General features: G+C 30.9%; 2 protein-coding genes across 2 annotated transcripts; both read left to right on the top strand.

Moving 5' to 3' along the window:
- LOC143908927 (uncharacterized) lies at nucleotides 1–3913 on the top strand. Its single transcript, XM_077426784.1, has 2 exons — nucleotides 1–210; nucleotides 1107–3913. The coding sequence occupies exons 1-2, from the start codon at nucleotides 206–208 to the stop codon at nucleotides 2542–2544; spliced, it is 1443 nt and encodes a 480-aa protein (XP_077282910.1). The 5' UTR covers nucleotides 1–205; the 3' UTR covers nucleotides 2545–3913.
- Nucleotides 3914–4475: 562 nt separating this feature from the next.
- Nucleotides 4476–11383, top strand: LOC143909893 (uncharacterized). Its single transcript, XM_077428147.1, has 13 exons — nucleotides 4476–4735; nucleotides 5471–5575; nucleotides 5875–5962; nucleotides 6034–7281; nucleotides 7362–7391; nucleotides 7902–8002; nucleotides 8079–8241; nucleotides 8312–8462; nucleotides 8530–8742; nucleotides 8936–9098; nucleotides 9183–9330; nucleotides 9411–9522; nucleotides 10608–11383. Exons 1-13 carry the CDS (start codon nucleotides 4717–4719, stop codon nucleotides 10728–10730), a joined length of 2664 nt encoding a protein of 887 aa, XP_077284273.1. The 5' UTR covers nucleotides 4476–4716; the 3' UTR covers nucleotides 10731–11383.
- The last annotated feature ends 8519 nt before the right edge of the window (nucleotides 11384–19902 follow it).

The following is a 19902-nucleotide window of genomic DNA, read 5'->3' as shown; positions in this document are numbered from 1 at the left end:
CACTCAAGATGTAGCAATGCCATTATATTCATGGTGATTCTATATGCTTCTTCGATTTTATGTTTACTTGTATTCTTTCGTTGTGGTTGGACGTAAAATTATTGATCTTTTGTCATTTTAAAATCCATTAATTACAATTACATACATACATACATCTACATTCAGTGGTGAATGATATCTTCAATACTGTGCTAAATCTATCAAAATGAAGTAAGTTTATTTTTATTTTACGTTTACTAAGTAGTAGATTAATACTATGTAATCTTTAATTTTAGATTTATACTCGTTATGTTTTCATTACTCCTTATTTTTATACTTTATAGCGCGGAAAAATATTTTGATCAATTAGTTGAAATTAAAAAAATATTTGTAGCTTTAAAAAGAAATACAAAATTATGAGCGTTTTACAAAAACATTCAGTAATTATTTTTATAAAATAATATTCAATAGTTATTTCGATATACATATGTACATATGTATGCTCAAAGTTGTGCATATATATTTATATGCCATGGTCAATTTGATTAACTAGATATTATTAATAACTATGACCGAATAATGTGATCAATCAGAATAGGAAAGTAATGGAGATGTATTTGGGTTTATTCAATAAAAATCAATTGGTCACTTCCCTTCAGCACTGATCAGAGGTAGTTTTATAAAGGTTATTTAAAATTATATTACATAAAATTTGGTTCGGTTAAGTTACATAGGTTAAAAATTAATAGTAATTATTAAGATGCGTGTCCCCATCGCCTGTCTCGATCATTCTCTCCCAAATGCTATCCTAATTGTATACAAAGCAATCAATAAGCAACCTGTTTCCATTTCCTGTGTTTATCGTGAGTCTCCATCTCTTGTCTTGGCAGAACGTTTCCAAATGTCACATTTACTATTCATCTCATTGACCGTTCTTATTAATAAAAACCGGCTCTACCACATTTCCATAATATATATATATATATATATATATATATATATATATATATATATATATATATATATATAATATGTACAATGTTATGAATGTATAATTTAGATATTAAAGTAAATCAGAACTATATGTTTATATACCTATATAACAAAATGTATGTCATAACTTACAGGAATGGAAAACTATTGTATCAGGAGAATATGCAATCAATTTGGATGTGCACAATATTATTGTCACTAGTTATAACTATTGTTTTGGGAAATGAAGACCTAGGTAATTGCTTTGGTGGCAATGATTCTCCCTGTGAAAAGAATCGTGGAATTATCGAAGGAGAATATCATCCCTGCAAAGTACTTAAAAGATTCTCTACTCTACCGAAAAGAATATTTTTTCATAATGGACAATTATATCTCAAATTAAATGACAGTGTACATAGTTATGATGAAGAGAGTTCCGAAATAGTTGTTTCTGATTTTAAGATACCAAGACATTGGAAAACCATAGAACTAGGTGAAAATGTTTTTACGGGTGGAGCAGGTAAAGCTACTGTTCAACTCTCCGAAGATGGGGATGATTTGAATATAGTAACTACCGGTGAAATAACTTTTGACCTGATAGATGTCTATAAAGATATTATTTTCATCCTGTCATACAACTTCAATAAATCAAATAAAGATAAAAGTGGAAGTCTGTATGTTATAAATTCTAAACGATTGGATTTAAATGCAAATGTAATTCTAGCGGATAAAATCGAAGTTTATGAAGAAAAATATTTTGGAATGGCAATCGATTCTAGTAAAGCACTACTGTATTTAATTGGAATGGATGAACGTGGAGGAAAATTAATTGCGATATCGTTAGAAAAAGGAGATCCTTGTAATATAGCTAAATCAAATAATATGAATGAATCAGATAATTTAGTTATTGAACCAATTGAAAAAGATAATTTATTGAAAGCTGTCACCGTATTAACTAATGTTTTGAATGAATTTATCACGCAAAATAAGAGCAAAGACTGCCTTCCAAAAAATAATACTTTACTTTATGAAAATATCAGTTTAAAAAAACAAGTGGAAAATCTTGAAAGGAAGCTGGAAGTTTTTAAATCAAGCTTTGGTATAAATTCACATCCGCCAACAGGGTATGCCCCAGGCCAAAGTCGACCATCATCGGGTGGTAGTTTTGGGTCCAGCTTTGGTAGCAGTTCTGGTGGGGGATATCCCAGCAGTGGTCATTCTGGTTACTCTGGTGGTGCTGTAGGTGGATATTCGGGTAGTATTGGATATGGTAATAATGGATACGCTGGAAATTTCAATAGAGACGTGACTCCAGGTATTAGTGATGGATCGCCTTTTCTACCATCATTATCAATATCACCATTGCTAACTCAGTTACTGCAATATCCTCTTTTGATAATACCAATTCAATCAGAATTACGTCACATAAATAACAATTTTTTACTATTGCAACAACGATTTGAAGCTCTAGAATCAGATTATATTACTTGTCAGCAGAATATAGATATTCTTAGATTTCATTTAAGCAATTGTAACGATACATCAAATCATCCTTTTGATAATGAAAATAATTTGAATATTACTAATTATTAGAGATCCGTACTTTCAGCGACTATTTTTTTTTTTCAATTTTAGCACTTTCATTTTTCATTTCAGCATATAGAATTTTTTTATTTAAAGCTCATCTATTCAACTATGTATTTCTTCAAGACATACTATAGTTTTCAAAATAAAAATAAATGTCAATACAATTTGAAAGCAAACAATTTGATTTCAAACCCCTTTGATAATGAACATATTCGGACAGCTACCAAGGAAAAGGAGAACTTGATTGAACTTTCAAAATATAGCATTTAAAAACAGTACAAGGATGTCATTAAATTTATTTTGTAAGGAGATTTAATTAAAAGAAAACATATTATATGTACTTTGTAATTTTGTGTTTTTATTAAAACCATCAATAATATTTTTACTATCAATAATAGAAGTATGACAAGATAGTAGATAAATATATTGTGGCGGCTCGCTATATGACATGGTCGAGTTAGGTCACCCTCCTGCGAGTTGGGACCAACTCGCCCGTGTTCAGTGTCGCCACCGCACTCCGTCTCTGGCTTCCATAATAAGAGCACGTGCATCAACATGCCAGTCGTCTCATTCGTCCATCCCCTATATTGGTGACCCCGATATCGAGCCACGCAGCCTCGATAAACTCAGCATGCCGCTCATCCCAGCCTCACCGAGCCAGGCGGGAAAGCTATCCGCCCGCCTTCGACGCAGCACGCTGCGTTGGCAACAACAACCGAGCAGACAACGGCTACCTACCTACCGACTAGAGTCCAGCCACAACGTCAATGACAGGTGCTTAATAAAAATGGGGAGCGAGTGAGATGGCGATCTTGAAAGCTGGAGGCGGAGTCATGCACGACCCAGTACACATAGAACGGCCATCTAGCACCACAACATTCATTACACGACACACACCATCGCAGCACCATCATTCTTCTCATCAGGCCCCATCCGCCCCCACGAGCATCGTCACGTCGGGACGGGCGGCAGATGCCACAACACCTCGAGCCACAACGACTCACGGTCCAGCTCGAAGTACCCTCATCAACCATGTCGATGCCCCCCGCCGCCCCACCAACCGACAGCCGTACGAGGCCCGGACGAGTGGCGCCAGTGCAGCATCACATCGCCACGAACACCGGACGTCCCACTGTCCTGCTCGCAGCGTCATCGCCCTCGAATGAACAGACCATTCAGGGCTTTACAACACCACACGGCGGATGGCCCACGGAAACAATATTTTTTTCCTTTTGTAATTTCTCGGGGGGCTCGCTTCATGACATGGTCGAGTTCGGTCACCTTCCTGCGAGTTGGGACCAACTCGCCCGTGTTCAGAGTCGCTACCGCACTCCGTCTCTGGCTTCCATAATAAAAGCACGTGTATCAACATGCCATTCGTCTCATTCATTCATCCCTTATAATATTAAACTTTGAGCATATTATAATTGTGACTCCCCAAATAACTTTTATTCCACAAAATTTCTTACAGAAAACAGATCTACATTGCGTGTATTCTGTCTTTACATTCCTTACCATGCAAATACTATATATAATAATTACACTTGTTAATTACAATAATTTTTATATGGTGGTACAATTTAGCGTTATGTACTACCAAGTGGTGCGCGAATCAAAAAAGGTTAGGAAACGCTGCATTAGGATATACAATAAATTTCTATTTAACAAATGGTTGAAAAAACAAGAATTTTGGGGTTGAAATGTGCCACATATCGGTACGGGAGAGTTAACGTGAATTAAATTCGACTTCTATAAAAAATTTAAAGTTTTGACAGATTTGAAATTTAAAACAATAGTGAGTTTATGCGTATATTTTGAAGATTTGAACACTGTTAATCCTATCCCACTGAAAATTTGTAATGGTCAATAAATTTGAATAATAATTGTATGAACATTTTTGAAATTAAAATTCCGAGTAGAGCGCTATGTATGAGCTTAGGGCCAAATGTGAGCGTTCGAAGTGTGTTCGGGAATCCGCGTGTCGTTTGACAGCGTCGCAAGATGCGAGTGAAGGCGAAGGCGTGAATAAACGCTCGTCGTCGAATGAAAAAGTCACCACCACGCCACGCCACGCCACGCCACGCCACGCCACTTTCACCGTGTTATTGCTATCGGATTCGTCGGCGTCAGGGTTTCGCGGATCCCTTTTCCGCGTTTTGTTGATCTCCATTATTGGCCATGGGGCGCAACACCGCCGGTAAGTGTAACACCACCTACACCATCTACACCACCTCATTCCCGTTACCCACTTCCTACTCTGCTTGTTCTTTATGCCGTCGATATTATCAACGCTGTCGAATTTCGTTGTTACAATCAAAATATGCATATTAAACTTTTTTTTAGCATTTAATGATTAAGATTTTCAACATAACCTTGCAGTTGTGTCGTATGTAATAATTGGAAATGTTTAAACATTGTTTATGTAAATAAGATATCGAGCCAAATTTTATACTTTATTTCGTTTTGATTTTAAGACTGGTCTAATTGACTAGTTAAGACCAGTTGGCAATCTTACAGGTGACTAGATGAACTTCGCAAATTAGGGAAATACATTTTTAAATATTTGTCCAATTGCTTGGTGAAATTAATTCTATGTATTATAGAATTAAATAACCGAAAGAGGTGCTTTGAGATTTATTTAAGGTTTGTTTATATTTTGGCTGTGTCAAATGTAATTTGACAGCGTAAAATTCCACAAGGTCTTAAAAATAATTTCAGAAATGACATCAATGATTTTCGTGGCAATCTTCAAATAGGAATTTGAAACTATCCTAAGAACCTCAATGAACTATAATATTATTTTTACATTATTATTTGCAATCATTTTTACATTATTATTTGCAATCATTTTTACATTATTATTTGCAATCATTTTTACATTATTATTTGCAATTATTTTTTACAAAATATGTAACATTATCAATGTTTATAGATCAATATGACAACGAATCCAGATCTTCAGCATCCAGATCACCTTCCAGATCAAGGTCTAGATCTAGTTCTTCAAGGTCACCTTCCAATGCTGCTTCTCGACATGGTATATATCTTAATATATAATTTCGAAAGAGATTTTGTATGTATGTTTTGGTTTGTAGAATCCGTGACGCTAAATTTAATAAAAAACAAATGAATATTGAAATAAATTTGAATAAAATAAAACTATTCAAATAAATCTAGTAAAATGTTTACTATTAAATTTGCCATGTTTAAGCGGTTTATATTACAAATACCGAGCGAAGCCGAGTAAAACCACTCGTATATTATATATTAATGTTAAATAACACAATTGTGCATAAATAGGTTGCTTATCTATGACGAATTTATTTCATGTTTTAGGATCAATTTCACCGGTTCATTCTATTGCTTCTAATAAAAGTGGATCATCTAAAAGGTCATCACCATCTGTTTCACCTCATAAATCTAGGTAATTTTCTTTTATTATTTTTATATTACTTGTTTGTAACTGTATTATTATGAATAATTTATCATTCACAGTGCTGCCAATCGCTCCCGAACTGGCACACCAGCATCAACTAGATCAAACTCGGGCTCTAGAAAATCTAGGTCAGGTTCTAGAAATTCAGTAAGATCGAGATCTGGATCTCACAATTCCAATGTAGGTTCTGTGAAATCAGCTAGCCAAGTTTCCTTGGGATCTCGCCCAAATTCACGAAATAGTCATCATTCTGATTCAAGAAAATCAAGATCTCGTTCTATAAGATCTGTTTCTCTCTCTCGTAGATCAGGATCAGGAAAGTCTCGCTCTAAATCTAAAAGTGTCCATAAATCTCGATCGAGGAGTAGATCCAATTCTGCTCATTCACAAAAATCTGTTTCACAAAGGTCTATAAAATCAATATCACAATCCAGAAGCAGATCTATTAACTATTCACCTCCAATGCGTAATGGTGAAACTGAAGTTTCACATAAAAACAAAAAATTGTCAACTATACATGGTGATAAAAATAGAACGAGAACTTTAAGATCACGATCGAGATCAGTTGAAAATCAAAATGGTAGCTTACATGAAGGACATGAAAATGTACTAAATACAAGTGATGTAAGAAAATCTATCAGTCCTCCAAAGTTAAGATCCAGAAGTGGCTCTCAAAAGTCAGTAAGTCAGCCAAGAAAATCTAGGAGTGCATCACGAGCATCTGTATTGGACTCTCGAAAATCAAAATCTAGGGGGTCAAGATCTGGTTCTAGAAAGTCGAGATCTGGCTCTAGAAAGTCAAGATCTGGTTCTAGGAAGTCACGATCTGGCTCTAGAAAGTCAAGATCTGGCTCTAGAAAGTCAAGATCTGGCTCTAGGAAGTCAAGATCTGGCTCTAGAAAGTCAAGATCTGGCTCTAGGAAGTCAAGATCGATTTCAAGAAAATCAAAATCTGGTTCTAGAAGATCTAGATCTCATTCTGGTTCGAGAAAGTCGAGGTCCGGCTCAAGAAAGTCAAGGTCTGGTTCGAGAAAGTCTAGATCTGGTTCTAGAAAGTCTAGATCTGGCTCAAGAAGATCTAGATCTAGATCAAGGAAATTGAGGTCTGGTTCTGGAAGGTCTAGATCTGGTTCTCGACGGTCAAGGTCTGGATCCAGAAGGTCTAGATCAGGTTCGAGAAGATCAAGATCAGGCTCCAGAAGATCGAGGTCAGGTTCCAGACGATCAAAGTCAGGTTCAAAATCAAGATCCCGAAGTGTATCCAGACGAAGATCTAGGAGTCGATCCAGAAAATCTAGTCGGTCAAGGCAAGATATTTTTAAAAATCTTTTTCATACATCCTTTTTGTATAAGAATTTGCATTAAATATACATATATATTTCAACAGGTCTGGATCTCGTTCTAGATCAAGATCACGGTAAGATATACTTTTTTCGTATGCTCTTATATGTATGTATGTTACAGTCCAAGTATTCACTCTGGTTCGTTCATGAACATACTAGTTTGTTCATACATGAGCAATTAGTCTAAGTGCTAACAGTCAAAAGCTATCTTCAAATAAATTCACCAGATGTCACATGAAACTTTTAGCTGTTAAAATTTTTGAGATGCTAAAACGTCAAGTATTTGAAATGGGAAAACTTAGGGAAACTGCACTACAAATTTGCTATAATTCCTGTTTCCGCTAATATTATAAATATTGCAACCCAGGGTACATATATAGAGGATGGGACAAACTATTGATAATACTTAAACTTATGCCTAATAATTTGTGGGTGAAGAAACTGGTTCGTTTTTTTGTCAATCTGTTCTTTTGTATACATTAAAATCGGCGATGAACAAACGAAATGTACTCTTGGATTGTAACGTATATATTTTATTTTTAATTATTAAATTCATTTAAAATCATGTTCCGTTTTATGATTAGATCTGGTAGTGGCTCTCGACGTTCAAGTCGTAGTAGATCTGGGTCTGTTGGAAAAACTAAAAAAAGAGGGAGAGAGGTTCTCTCAGATTCAGAGGATGAAGGTATGATATTTTACTGTTGGAAAAATATACATATACTAGAACGTACAAAATTATTTTGAAATAATTGTTTTTATAGGTCGATCACCTAAAAAAAAACGTCCTGTTGGTGCTCTCGGCTCAGATAATGAAGATAAGGGTGGTGAAGAAAAAGCCGAGGAAAATACTGTTGAAAAATCTGCAGTGGTTGATGAAGACAGAGACTCTGATGATGGTGTTGATCCTGATAGGGATCTCAATAGGTACACATAATAATACTTTTTTTTAAGTGCAATTAATTACATGAAACGATAATAATGTATGCCTTTTTAGTCGTGAAGCTGGTTTGTCCGATTTCGATATAATGCTTTTAAGGAAAAAAGAAGAAAAGACTCGGAGACGGAAGAGAAGAGACATTGATATAATTAATGACAATGATGACTTAATTGCCCAACTATTACAAAATATGAAGACCGCAGCTGAAGTTAGTTTTTATTGCATTTAAATTTTGAATTTTGTCCAATTAGTAAATAAAAACATTCATTTTACAGGAAGACAGAGAATTGATTAAGCAAAATAAACCAGCCGTAAAAAAAATATCAATGCTAAAGATGGCCATGTCACAACTCATCAAAAAAGATCTCCAATTGGCATTCTTAGAACATAACGTTTTGAATGTTTTATGCGATTGGTTAGCACCCATGCCCAATCGTGCCTTACCCTGTCTTATCATTAGAGAAAGTATTCTCAAATTACTACAAGATGTAAGTACACTATAATTTTTTTTAATTGCAGTATAAATCTTCCGTTAGAATTTAATTTTAATTCTATATAATGCATATTTGTGGGGGTAGAACTAATACATTTAGTAATTTTAAACGTGAGGATGTAGGCACATATATATGTCCTTATTCTTAAGCTTGGAGCTTCCATGTCTGATTTTGTGATGTATTTCAGTTTCCAACTATAGATAAATCGTATTTGAAGCAATCTGGCATTGGAAAAGCTGTAATGTATTTATACAAACATCCCAAAGAAATAAAGCAAAATAAAGAAAGGGCCGGTCGCTTAATATCAGAATGGGCACGACCTATTTTTAATCTTAGCGCAGATTATAGAGGTAAACATTTATAATTATATCAAAACAGTTTTGTAGTATAAATGCTAAAGTTTAGTAATTTTGTTGATACTTTGTCTAAAATAGCTTTGTCAAGAGAAGAAAGATTAGAAAGGGATTTGGCGCAGTCTAATACAAAGAAAAAACGAACTGACTCTGGTGATGATGATGGAGATGGTCCTAGTAGTAGTAAGAAAAATCAAAGAGATCTCATCAATAACACAGGGGAAGAGAGGTAATCATGTTGTTACATGAATTTTGTAGTTTTCATTAATATATCGAGCAATTAATTATATTTTTGTTACTTATTTATAGAGCTCTGAAACCTGGTGAAAAGGGATGGGTGGGTAGAGCAAGAGTTCCCATGCCATCAAGTAAAGATTATGTTATAAGACCAAAATCCACATGCGATATTGATATGTCTAGGGTAAGTTATATGTATTTATTATATTATAGTGTAGCTCTGAACTGGCTCAAATTCGTATATAATAAAATCACCTGGGCACTTAAATTGGAATTGTAATGAAAGTTAAATTTCCTATACATAATTATGGTTTCATTATTTTGGCCACACTGGGGCAATTTATTGTTAGCGATTTGCGACTGACCACAGCTTATGGCGTTTTGAGATTTATTGAATACTTGCCAGCATCACCCAGCAAATTTGGGAATTTCTGGACTTTGTCCAGCATATGTGCCCATAATTATGAAAGTGGTCTAAGTCATGAAAAAATATTTATTTTTTTAAAGTCGATTTTATCGTTTAATATCGGTTATATTGTAATATGTAATTGATTAAAAAAAATTTTTTTTTTCTTGACTTAGACCACTTTCATAATTATGGGCACATACATATATGTATTCAGGGTCGTAGCGAGAAAATCCGGGCCCCGGTACAAATTTGAAAATCTGGGCAAATCCTGGTACAAATTTGAAAATATATATATAATGTATATATTTTATATTAATGTATATATGTATGTACATAAATACAATACAGTGAAACAAATGAAATTAATTAAAACATGTATACACTATTATATTTTATTTATTATATTATATTACAAATATTTTCATTAAAAAAAAAATAATGCTGCATTACATGAAATAAAAATTAAACATATAACACTAAGCTCGTACTTTTAACTGTACACTTGGTACCTGCTTGAATCGGCCAAGGGTTATTTTACTTATTTGTTTTGGATATTGTTACGAGGGAACTGACCATTACAGAACAGATCTTTCCCTAAATTTTATTATGCCATAAGTAGGTAAAATCCGTTACTCGAAAACAGTTATACCATTTTGCTTAGTGTCCAAAAAACCCAAAGAGTATAAAGGCGAAATAATGCTTTTATAATTTTGCTAAAAATGTACATATTATTTGCAGGGGCGGGCCCCGGGCCTCCTTCAAATGCCAGGCCCCGTTATTTACATACCCTTCCCCCCCCCCCTCTCATCGGCCCTGTATGTATTTACTTAAGTATTAATAATCTTTCTTTACAATTTAAGGTGTCAAAAAAGAAAATGAATAGATATGAAAAACACATGAAACGATTTATTGATCAGAAACGTCTAAAGTCATCTAGAAGAGCCGTCGAGATTTCAATTGAGGGTAGAAAAATGGCTTTATAATTATAATATATTCCAATAAGTGCTATGTATACTTTACAGCAATGACAGCATGTGTGAACACTAAATTTTCTTTAATTTTTATTGTCGATGATTCTGAACTATTTTTGTTCGGTTCTTTTTAGAAATATGTTTCTAAATTTAATCAAATTTACGTTTAATTAAATTTCTGTAGGTGGAAAATAATATGTTTAGAATTATTAAAAATTTGTGGATTTTTTTTAGTATAATTTATACAAACACAAATGCTTTTATACATGTAGAAATATTTTATTACGTCAAACTTTTATTATTTTATAATTTAAAAATTACCAACAAATAGATATGTATCATATTATATTATATAATGTACGTATGTTTTAAAACTACTACATATTATATGTAAGTATTCATGTAATATAAATGTTCACAATTTTTCATTTTAGTGGCAATTAGAATTGGTGATTTATTTTTGTAACTGGAGCCCACCACATGCATAATAAATTTTTGATGTTAATCATTTTTTAACAATTAATTTAATTATGTTTTTGGGTTGACAAATCAATTGAATATTTATCAATGATGTTTAATTTATCATTTTCCTAATGCGAAATATGTATACACATGGCCCATACCTTTGTTTTCATAAAATGAAATAAATACCTTTTTGTTCATCGATTGGTTTTATTTATTTACCAATATATCTAATATATAATTTCGAAAGAGACTTTGTAACCATGTAAGGTTTGTTGGGAACATCGAAAACAAATCAAAGTTTTTATGACGACAATATTGACATCGTTGAATGTTATTTTTCTTCGATTCAAAAAAATTTGTCAGAATAAGCTGATCTCCTTATAAAGAACAAGTTGCCAAGCACAGCTTCTATTGTCTAGACACAAAGGTCAACCCTGGCGAGTCTATTGCTTACGCTCGCACTCGCCCAGGTCGGTGAGAACTCTAGCGTATCCTTTGTTCAGGCACTTACTGCGTCCCATTAGCCTAATCCGGGGTCTCTATTGTTCACCCACGAATGCACTTAGACAGTGGATATTCTCTCTGATGTTCCCACGTTACAATATTTATATTTATCTAATGTTATGCCCGTTGATTTCAACGGGTGACTTCGGAAAGGAATTGATAAATGAATTAAAATAAATAAAATATATAAAATTGAATGTCTATTTGTCTGTCTGTCTCGTATAGGCTCCTAAACCACTCAACTGATTATGATGGAACTTTCAGGATTTGTTGTATGCATGTCCCGGAAGCTTACTGTAAAAAAAATCGTCCAAAAACGGGAACGGTAACGGGAAAAACAGGAATGAGTGGCACTGCAACGCAATAAATTCAAATGTTTTCGGGTCGCGACCTGCGTTGTTAGGGTAAAATAAACAAATAATTGAATAATTTCAAATGTGTTCCCTGCCTGCATTTTTCCGACAAATGGAAACAGGAACGAGAACGGGAATTGCATGCGTTATTGTGGCATTTCAACGCATCCCGGGTTCAGCTAGTGTTATATATAAATATAGTGTAAGGTAATTTATAGGCGCGCGCGCGTATTAATGCGCTATTCACCCGTTCGAAGTGATGAATGGATGTGTGTGTGTCTTCGTGGATGTGTGTATGTGTCACCCGCCGCTCGGCCTAACGTCGCACATGCCTGTCGTCGCTCAGCCTTTCGTCACATGACGCTCCACCCCCCCCCCCACTTCCCCGCGTTTTCTAGACCACTTGACTCTGATTGGCTGTGTGTCCACGATCCGGCACATATCCACATACATACACACATCGTCCGTTTTTATAGCTTTGGGAAGAGAGTTACTTAAAGTAAAGATGAATGAAAGTGTGTTGGAGAGGCATTCATCCAGCAGTGGATGGTGAATGACTAGGTGATATGTAATATAAAAAAAAATCGTTCGCAATATTAAGCTTTTTTTCACACCTTTTACTACAGCTTCAATGAGAAATAAAAAAGAAAAGCCAGTAAATTTCTATATTACATTTATTATAAACATTTTATAGCCGATTTAAAATTAAAATAAGTTAAAATAGACAATTAAAGAGTATTAATTCCCTTATTGTCATTTTAAATTCAATAACCAATACAACTTAAAAAGGCATTGGTTTATGAAATGCAACGGAGCCTCAATTTAATAACATCGTGAGGATGAAATAAGAACAAAAATTATACTAACAGCTCAGTTTAAACATGTGTATAGAATATGCAATCAAAATAAAATATTGAAACATAAACAAACTCACGTTTGATTATATTGAGGATCCGACAATACCTAATTATACATACACATTGACATATTTTTTTATATTTTAGTGTATATACACTGTTGAAATATAATATAATACTTTTTTTCATATATATTTTTTTCAATATTTCATAATAATAAAACTTAGAATTATATATTTGCATTACACAAAGAAACAACTTTCATTCAACATATCACATCGAGATTATTATAAGGTGTACTTGATTATTTTACATTTACAAATACATTAAGCGGTAAATCTAGTATTGACTGCTCATTAGTAGAGATAAATATTTTTTCTTTGATATGTTGTCTTCATTTTATAATTTTGTAGTTTTGTTGTGATTCAGCCAGATTATTGAAATGTTGATTTAGACAGCTAAACATATATTAAATAAAAGAACTATGTATATTTAATTTGGGCCAAAATCCCGATATGTTTGCTAAGTGGGCTAGTTTAATATTTGACCACACATCAGCAATATTGATATATATATGTATAAAACAATATTAAATTTGATTATTGCTTTGCTCATTGTTTAATGAAATTATGCAGTAGTCAAGTTTAAAATTAATATTTAGTCCCAAAGTCCCAAGTTCTTTTGTGACCAGTAAATTTTTATTAATATTTGGTAAAACTTCAGAACTAGAGTATACGCATGTTTGTATACTCTAGTTGTATATTATGCACGTAAACACACTTGTCATGATAGTTTTTTCCACAATCTTATGTATATCATTTCTACGATGTTTTAATTGAACCTTTTACTCATTTAATTAATGGGGTTGCTAAAAAATTTATCCACAATATATATTTTTTGTTTTATTATAAATTTAGGGTAGAAATTTAATTGATCCCTTATTTTAGTAATTAGATACTTAATCCGATTAGAAAATCGTAAAAAATAAACAAAAATTTACATGCGACAATGATTTTTTTGTGAATTGAAAAATAAATTATGATTTGGTACAATATTCATTCAGGAAAAGTGGTATACATACATATATGTATTTTCTTTAACTTTAAAAAATTGTTTTATATTATGCAAACATTGACAGTTGAATAAACATATACAAAACGAATAGTTGGTTTATTTTACACAAACCCTGATAAATAATATTAAAATTTAACTTTTTACATAATTAGAAACATGTATGTAGTAAGGTTCCAGGAGTAAGATGCTATAGTATTGTCCATATAATTGTATATTACTTTGTTTTTATAATTAGTATTGAAATGGACATTATTATGTAGGTTTGATACAAAATTAAATTGCTAAATGTGTGTTGTTCTTCAGTTATATTATGTGGTGTAACTTGTATGAACATGTGATGCTTACAGCAATACTTTTGGATACTTGACTCTTTACATGTGATTATGTAGATCTCGTAGTTGATGCGCTTTTTTGGATGTTTCTGTATATATTTTTGTTCCTTTGAAAAGTAACAGTGCAACATATTACTGTTTCATCGGATTGGTTTTGTTTTAGTAATGGATTGTATTGATTAATTGGAATGTTAAAGGGTTGATGGTGTTGTGGTGTCAGAAATGAAAAGTTTTCATATTTGTATAGTGTTTTCTTGTATTTTAATCAATTATTAATGAGAATATAATGTTGAATATATCATGTAATAGTGTAGTAATAGACACTTTTTTCAATATGTTCCTAAACTAAATATATACTACAAAAATCTTTTTTCTGAATTATTTTGTAAGTACACACATATATAATAATAATAGTCATAAATTACACTCAATCTAACTTACACTACAATGCAAGTGTACACAAATTATGTCCATCTAGTATTTATTTTTTCATTTTTGTTATTATATTGAAACATAAACGTTCAAAATTATTACTAACACGGCGATAGTGACTTTGAAATATGTTAATTTTAATTACTCTTACATTATACATTTGTATGCAAAACAAATACGAAGAGATATGTCAATACGTACAACTAATGTTACGGTAAGAATACAAATAAAAAATATATGCTCAATGTGAAGTGATTTTGTTGAAGTTGGGTCAAGTATGTGTCAATAGTACAAGAGTTCATAAAATGTTATTTCATGTATAGCTGAAATGTATTCAAGTTATGAGTGACATCAATGTGGTGCAAGAATTTATTATATATTTAATATTAAATGAAAAGTAAAGTTCTTGAATTATTATCCAAACATTACTCTTTGAAAATCAATCTACTAATCATAATGAAATTACAAAAGCAAAGCAATATTCAAAGTTATCTTTTTATTACATGACATCCATGTTTTGTTTAAAAAAAATTGTTTTGAAATATGATGAAAGCATGAAGAAAACGATGAAAATGAAGGCATAGAAAATTTTACAAAAATAACATGAACGTGTTTTGCTGTGATAATTACAGCAACAAGATTTAGCGCTGATTGAAATATAAACTACAATATATTTAACTGCACATAAAAAAAAAAAAAAAACAACAACTGAAGATGCAATGTTGAAAGAAATAAAGGTAGGCTACCAAAATACATAATATAAAAAAAATCTTATATGAAGTAGTTCACTTTTGCTCATTTCATACCTTTTATGTATGTATATAGTAATAACATGATAAATAAAACCAAATATACATACATACATATTAAGGGCTATCAATTAATCAACAAAGATCTACAAACTAGAAATGTATAGTAAAAGTCATTTATGCACGTGGATCGAGGATGAATATTTGTGAGCAGTCGTTAACCTTACATTGTCATTTATGTCATCATTAGGCTTCGGCTACTCGTCAGGGCAATTGTAAATAGACTGTTCCATCAATGTTCAAAGCGAGCGCAAAAAATGTTGCCCCGATCCCTAGCATCTTATAGTCTTGTCATCGAGCACATCACGATTTCCCTGCATAAATACTTTTTACTACACATATTGTATATGTAATTTTACGCTGAATACAGTGAGTAATGTAGAAAATAACAACATTCATTGTCTAGTTTTCCATTTGGAATGAGGCGAGTTCGAGTGTATCTCAACTCTAAATATAAGCCTTCCGTATTGCTTTCGTCAAAAACACATAATCGGGTTAAAAGCATTACATATTATATATGTATATAATACAATACAATAAAGATTTAAGAAATAGTTTAGGCTGTCGTTAACATATTACTATGTGTTAAATGGTATTTTATTTCTTTTCACTTACACTAAAAACTTGGTCACAAAGATTTTGTATGAATTTCAAAACTTGTTTTACTTAGTGATATTACATTTTCATTTGTAATAACGTCAATTAGGTAAGTTATTTCAAAAAAGCTTACACATATAAGAAAATCTAAAAATAGAAACATTTGAAAAGTAGTATCGTAAATAAATCAATTTAATAAATTGTGACATGAAGTGGGTTAGCGAATTGGTTTGAATACATTATTATTTATTTATTTCTATTACATGTATCCCTAATTTTTAAGATCTATTGGAATCTAAACAGAAAATATACTTACAATAGCTATTATGTTAAATACAAAGTTTATGCAAATAATATACACAATTTAGATAAATTGCAGAAACAACACGAAACTACGCAGTTTAATATGAAGACACCAACCTCTATACATTTTGTTCTGATATCATTTTAGTGTTTTCTGAAACAATTATTTATTGTTTTGGTTTTATTTTGTGTATGTTATTTGCTAATACTCTGTACAGAGATTGACAAATGTGTACACAGAGCTACTGGTTAAAGGCGTGTATATACTCTTAATTTCCAATTACAAAAAAAAATTTCACCATAACTTAATATAAAATTTATTTTAAATTAAAAAGAATAAAATAAAAACGGTGAGAATTGCATGAATTGAATAATATTTTTCTCTATTAGGATATGAGCACAATCATTAATAAAAGTACACATGTATGTATGTACTACACTTATGCAAATTTTTATATGAATGAAAGCATATCTAATAAAATACTAATAATTGTTTTCTTTTGTATGAAATACACCAAAATAAACGCCATTATAATACTATTTTTCTACGGTCTACATAAAAGAAAATATTTTATAAATCATATGCGATATATATGTATATATAAATTTTCTTAGATTGTAGAATTACCTTTATCTGTATATTATTATAATTGACATTTCCAATCACCTACAAAGTACTTTTATGTAAGCAAATTCTTATCCTCTATCGTCTTCATCAATATATGTATGTATGTTAATCAAATAAGTATGTAATACATATTCAATATAATTCATTTTGTAATTATACACACATCTTGGCTAAATTTCGTATCAGGCATTCAGGCATTTAGAGAAAAAAGAAAAAATCATGGCAAAACTTTTGCATTTCTTTAAATATGTTAAACACAATTTTTTTTTTCATTTGTTTTTAAAATGAAGACAATAATTTGATTGATAAAAATGTTAGATTTTATCATATACATTCATATATATATATATATTGAATTTGTTTAATTTGACATCAATTATGCTCATGCTAATGAACATGAACAAAATAGCTATGTAGATTATATGTAATAGTTATATTAAACACATAGAATAATTCTTTTATTTTTATATGTATTGTAATGAATATAATGGTTGGTTTTTGATCAGTGCTAAACACGTGCAACGTTTAATTTTCGTATAGCATTTTATTTGAATGTATAAAAATCCCCAAAAATGTTTAAAATGAAATATTTTTGTTGGGTTTATTTATTTTCCTCTTTTCATATAAAATTTATTATTTGAGTTTTAATTCTTGTGTGTATAGGTGTTGTGAACATTTAATATACTATCATATTAATAAATTATGTATACGTGTTAACACAGCATTGCCTGAAAGTCGCGATTATGGATCAGTTTTGTAATAAATGTATTAACAACAACTTGCAAGATCTTCAATATAATAACAGCTAAAACAAAAGGCTGATCTTCTGCATGAAAAAGTTAACTGGTGTTAATCATGATTCAAGACTTCAAACTTGTTGATTTTAAAATACGAATACAATTATCTTTACCAACGATTAACAAATGTGGACAAATCATTGAGAAACCTACACACACCCATGGGATATGTTTTTTTGTAGATATAATTACTTACTGTTAAAAACACATTAATGTATCATGTATATAATATTTAGAATATTTAATAACATTGAATGACAACGAAATTGTAAAAATTTGATGATGATCAATATTTAACGATTATGTGTAGCGAAATAATTGTATGTTTGGTAAAATAATATGTATAAACGAATAAGTAAAAATAAAAATAAAACAAATGAAAATCATAGTGGATTATTTTTATTAAAAATAATAAAAGGAATTGAAAAATTAAAACAATGTTGTGATTATATGATGTAGATATAATATAATAATAGGGACAAAAATGAAAAAGCAAAAATAAAATAAGTTCAATGACTACATACCCACAGAATGCTACATTCCTAATGTATTGGATGGAAATTATTTAAATAAATAAATAGTTTAAATGTGGAAAGAAACATTAATAAATCCAGAGAAAATAACAGTGGCATAAGACAATATACATTTACATATGTGTATGTAACTACACATCATATGTATTCGCTTATTTTTTCACCATATATAATACATACATACATAGATGCACATAAAATATTACAAGGATAATATTTGCAGGTAGTATATGTACATGTATGCTTTGTATTCATTATATTTCTTTGTTATTTTTTCATATGATAAACCAATTGATTACATTAAAAAATATCAACTATAAATTTTGTTAAAAAATAACCTTAGCACTAATTAAATGATAAGACGGTTTCGATCTCAGTGAAGATTAATTGAAAATAATCAGAAACTTCATTGGAATTTTGTGTGATGAGGTACTCTAAAACTAACATTACAAATGAAACTATAATAAAAGTATTACAGTATGAATGAAACTATTTACCCATAACAAATATTAGTTTTTATTATTCGCTATAACTTATAAATAAAACTAAAGGAATTATTCATTTTAAATGTATACATATTTATGCAATTAATATATAATAATAAAAAAACCAACGAACGGATTAATTATTTCGATTCGCAAGCAAACAGATGTATAAATCGAATGTGATTTTAGACCACAAAGATTTTGAATGCGAAATATACAAATCCGCAAAGTGACGCGCGTAAAAAAAAATAACTACAAATAACGTGTCTTTTGAATTTGTTCCTTTACTATAAACCTACATAAATGAACAGAAGAGATTTTCTAATCTGTGAAAATGCTAAAATATAAAATTGAAATGTACATATAATGCATATTTGTATATGTACATACAGTGATATTAGAGTTTCTTTTGATATATTAAAAAACTAGCTTTGCCTTGCAACATTGATCATCATCATTAATAATTAATTAATTTGTATATATAATAAATATATATATATATATATATATATATATATATATATATATATATATTTCCACACACATATATAAATTGGTTTATGGTTAATGAACCATACAAAATTGGTCAATTTGTTATGGCAATAATAAAATTATAACTCTCATATACTTTTTTGTATAACATATGTAAAATGCGCACTGTACTCGTATTGAAAAAGAAAAACAAGAATACAAATTCCCAAAACATAAAAATGCACAGATTACAAAAGTAAATTGAGACGTTTGCTGTCGAGATTGATACACTTGCATACGTATTTATATTTAACAGCAAACAACGTCTTTGCACTTATAGATTACTCCAAATAATCCACTATTTACTTTTGAGATATACAATGAACCTTTCCGTGACGAGTGTTAAATAGGTGATTGATATGGCATTTGTCAAAATATGAAATCACTTGTAACGCAAGAGCTAGATCTCATTTATTCATATATACAATTGCCAAATTACTTTCTGTACACAGATAAAATAAAAGCTATAACACTTTTTATTTTA

This window comes from Arctopsyche grandis, chromosome 3, assembly GCF_051622035.1.
Source record: "Arctopsyche grandis isolate Sample6627 chromosome 3, ASM5162203v2, whole genome shotgun sequence".
Lineage (NCBI taxonomy): Eukaryota > Metazoa > Arthropoda > Insecta > Trichoptera > Hydropsychidae > Arctopsyche > Arctopsyche grandis.
Note: the sequence above shows the minus strand (reverse complement) of the source record. Positions and strands in the feature narration are given on the sequence as shown.

Coding starts and splice junctions, on each gene's coding strand:
- LOC143909893 (XM_077428147.1), top strand. Junction 8,463..8,529: donor ATATGAAGACCGCAGCTGAA/GTTAGTTTTTAT, acceptor TTCATTTTACAG/GAAGACAGAGAATTGATTAA. Junction 8,743..8,935: donor TTCTCAAATTACTACAAGAT/GTAAGTACACTA, acceptor GATGTATTTCAG/TTTCCAACTATAGATAAATC.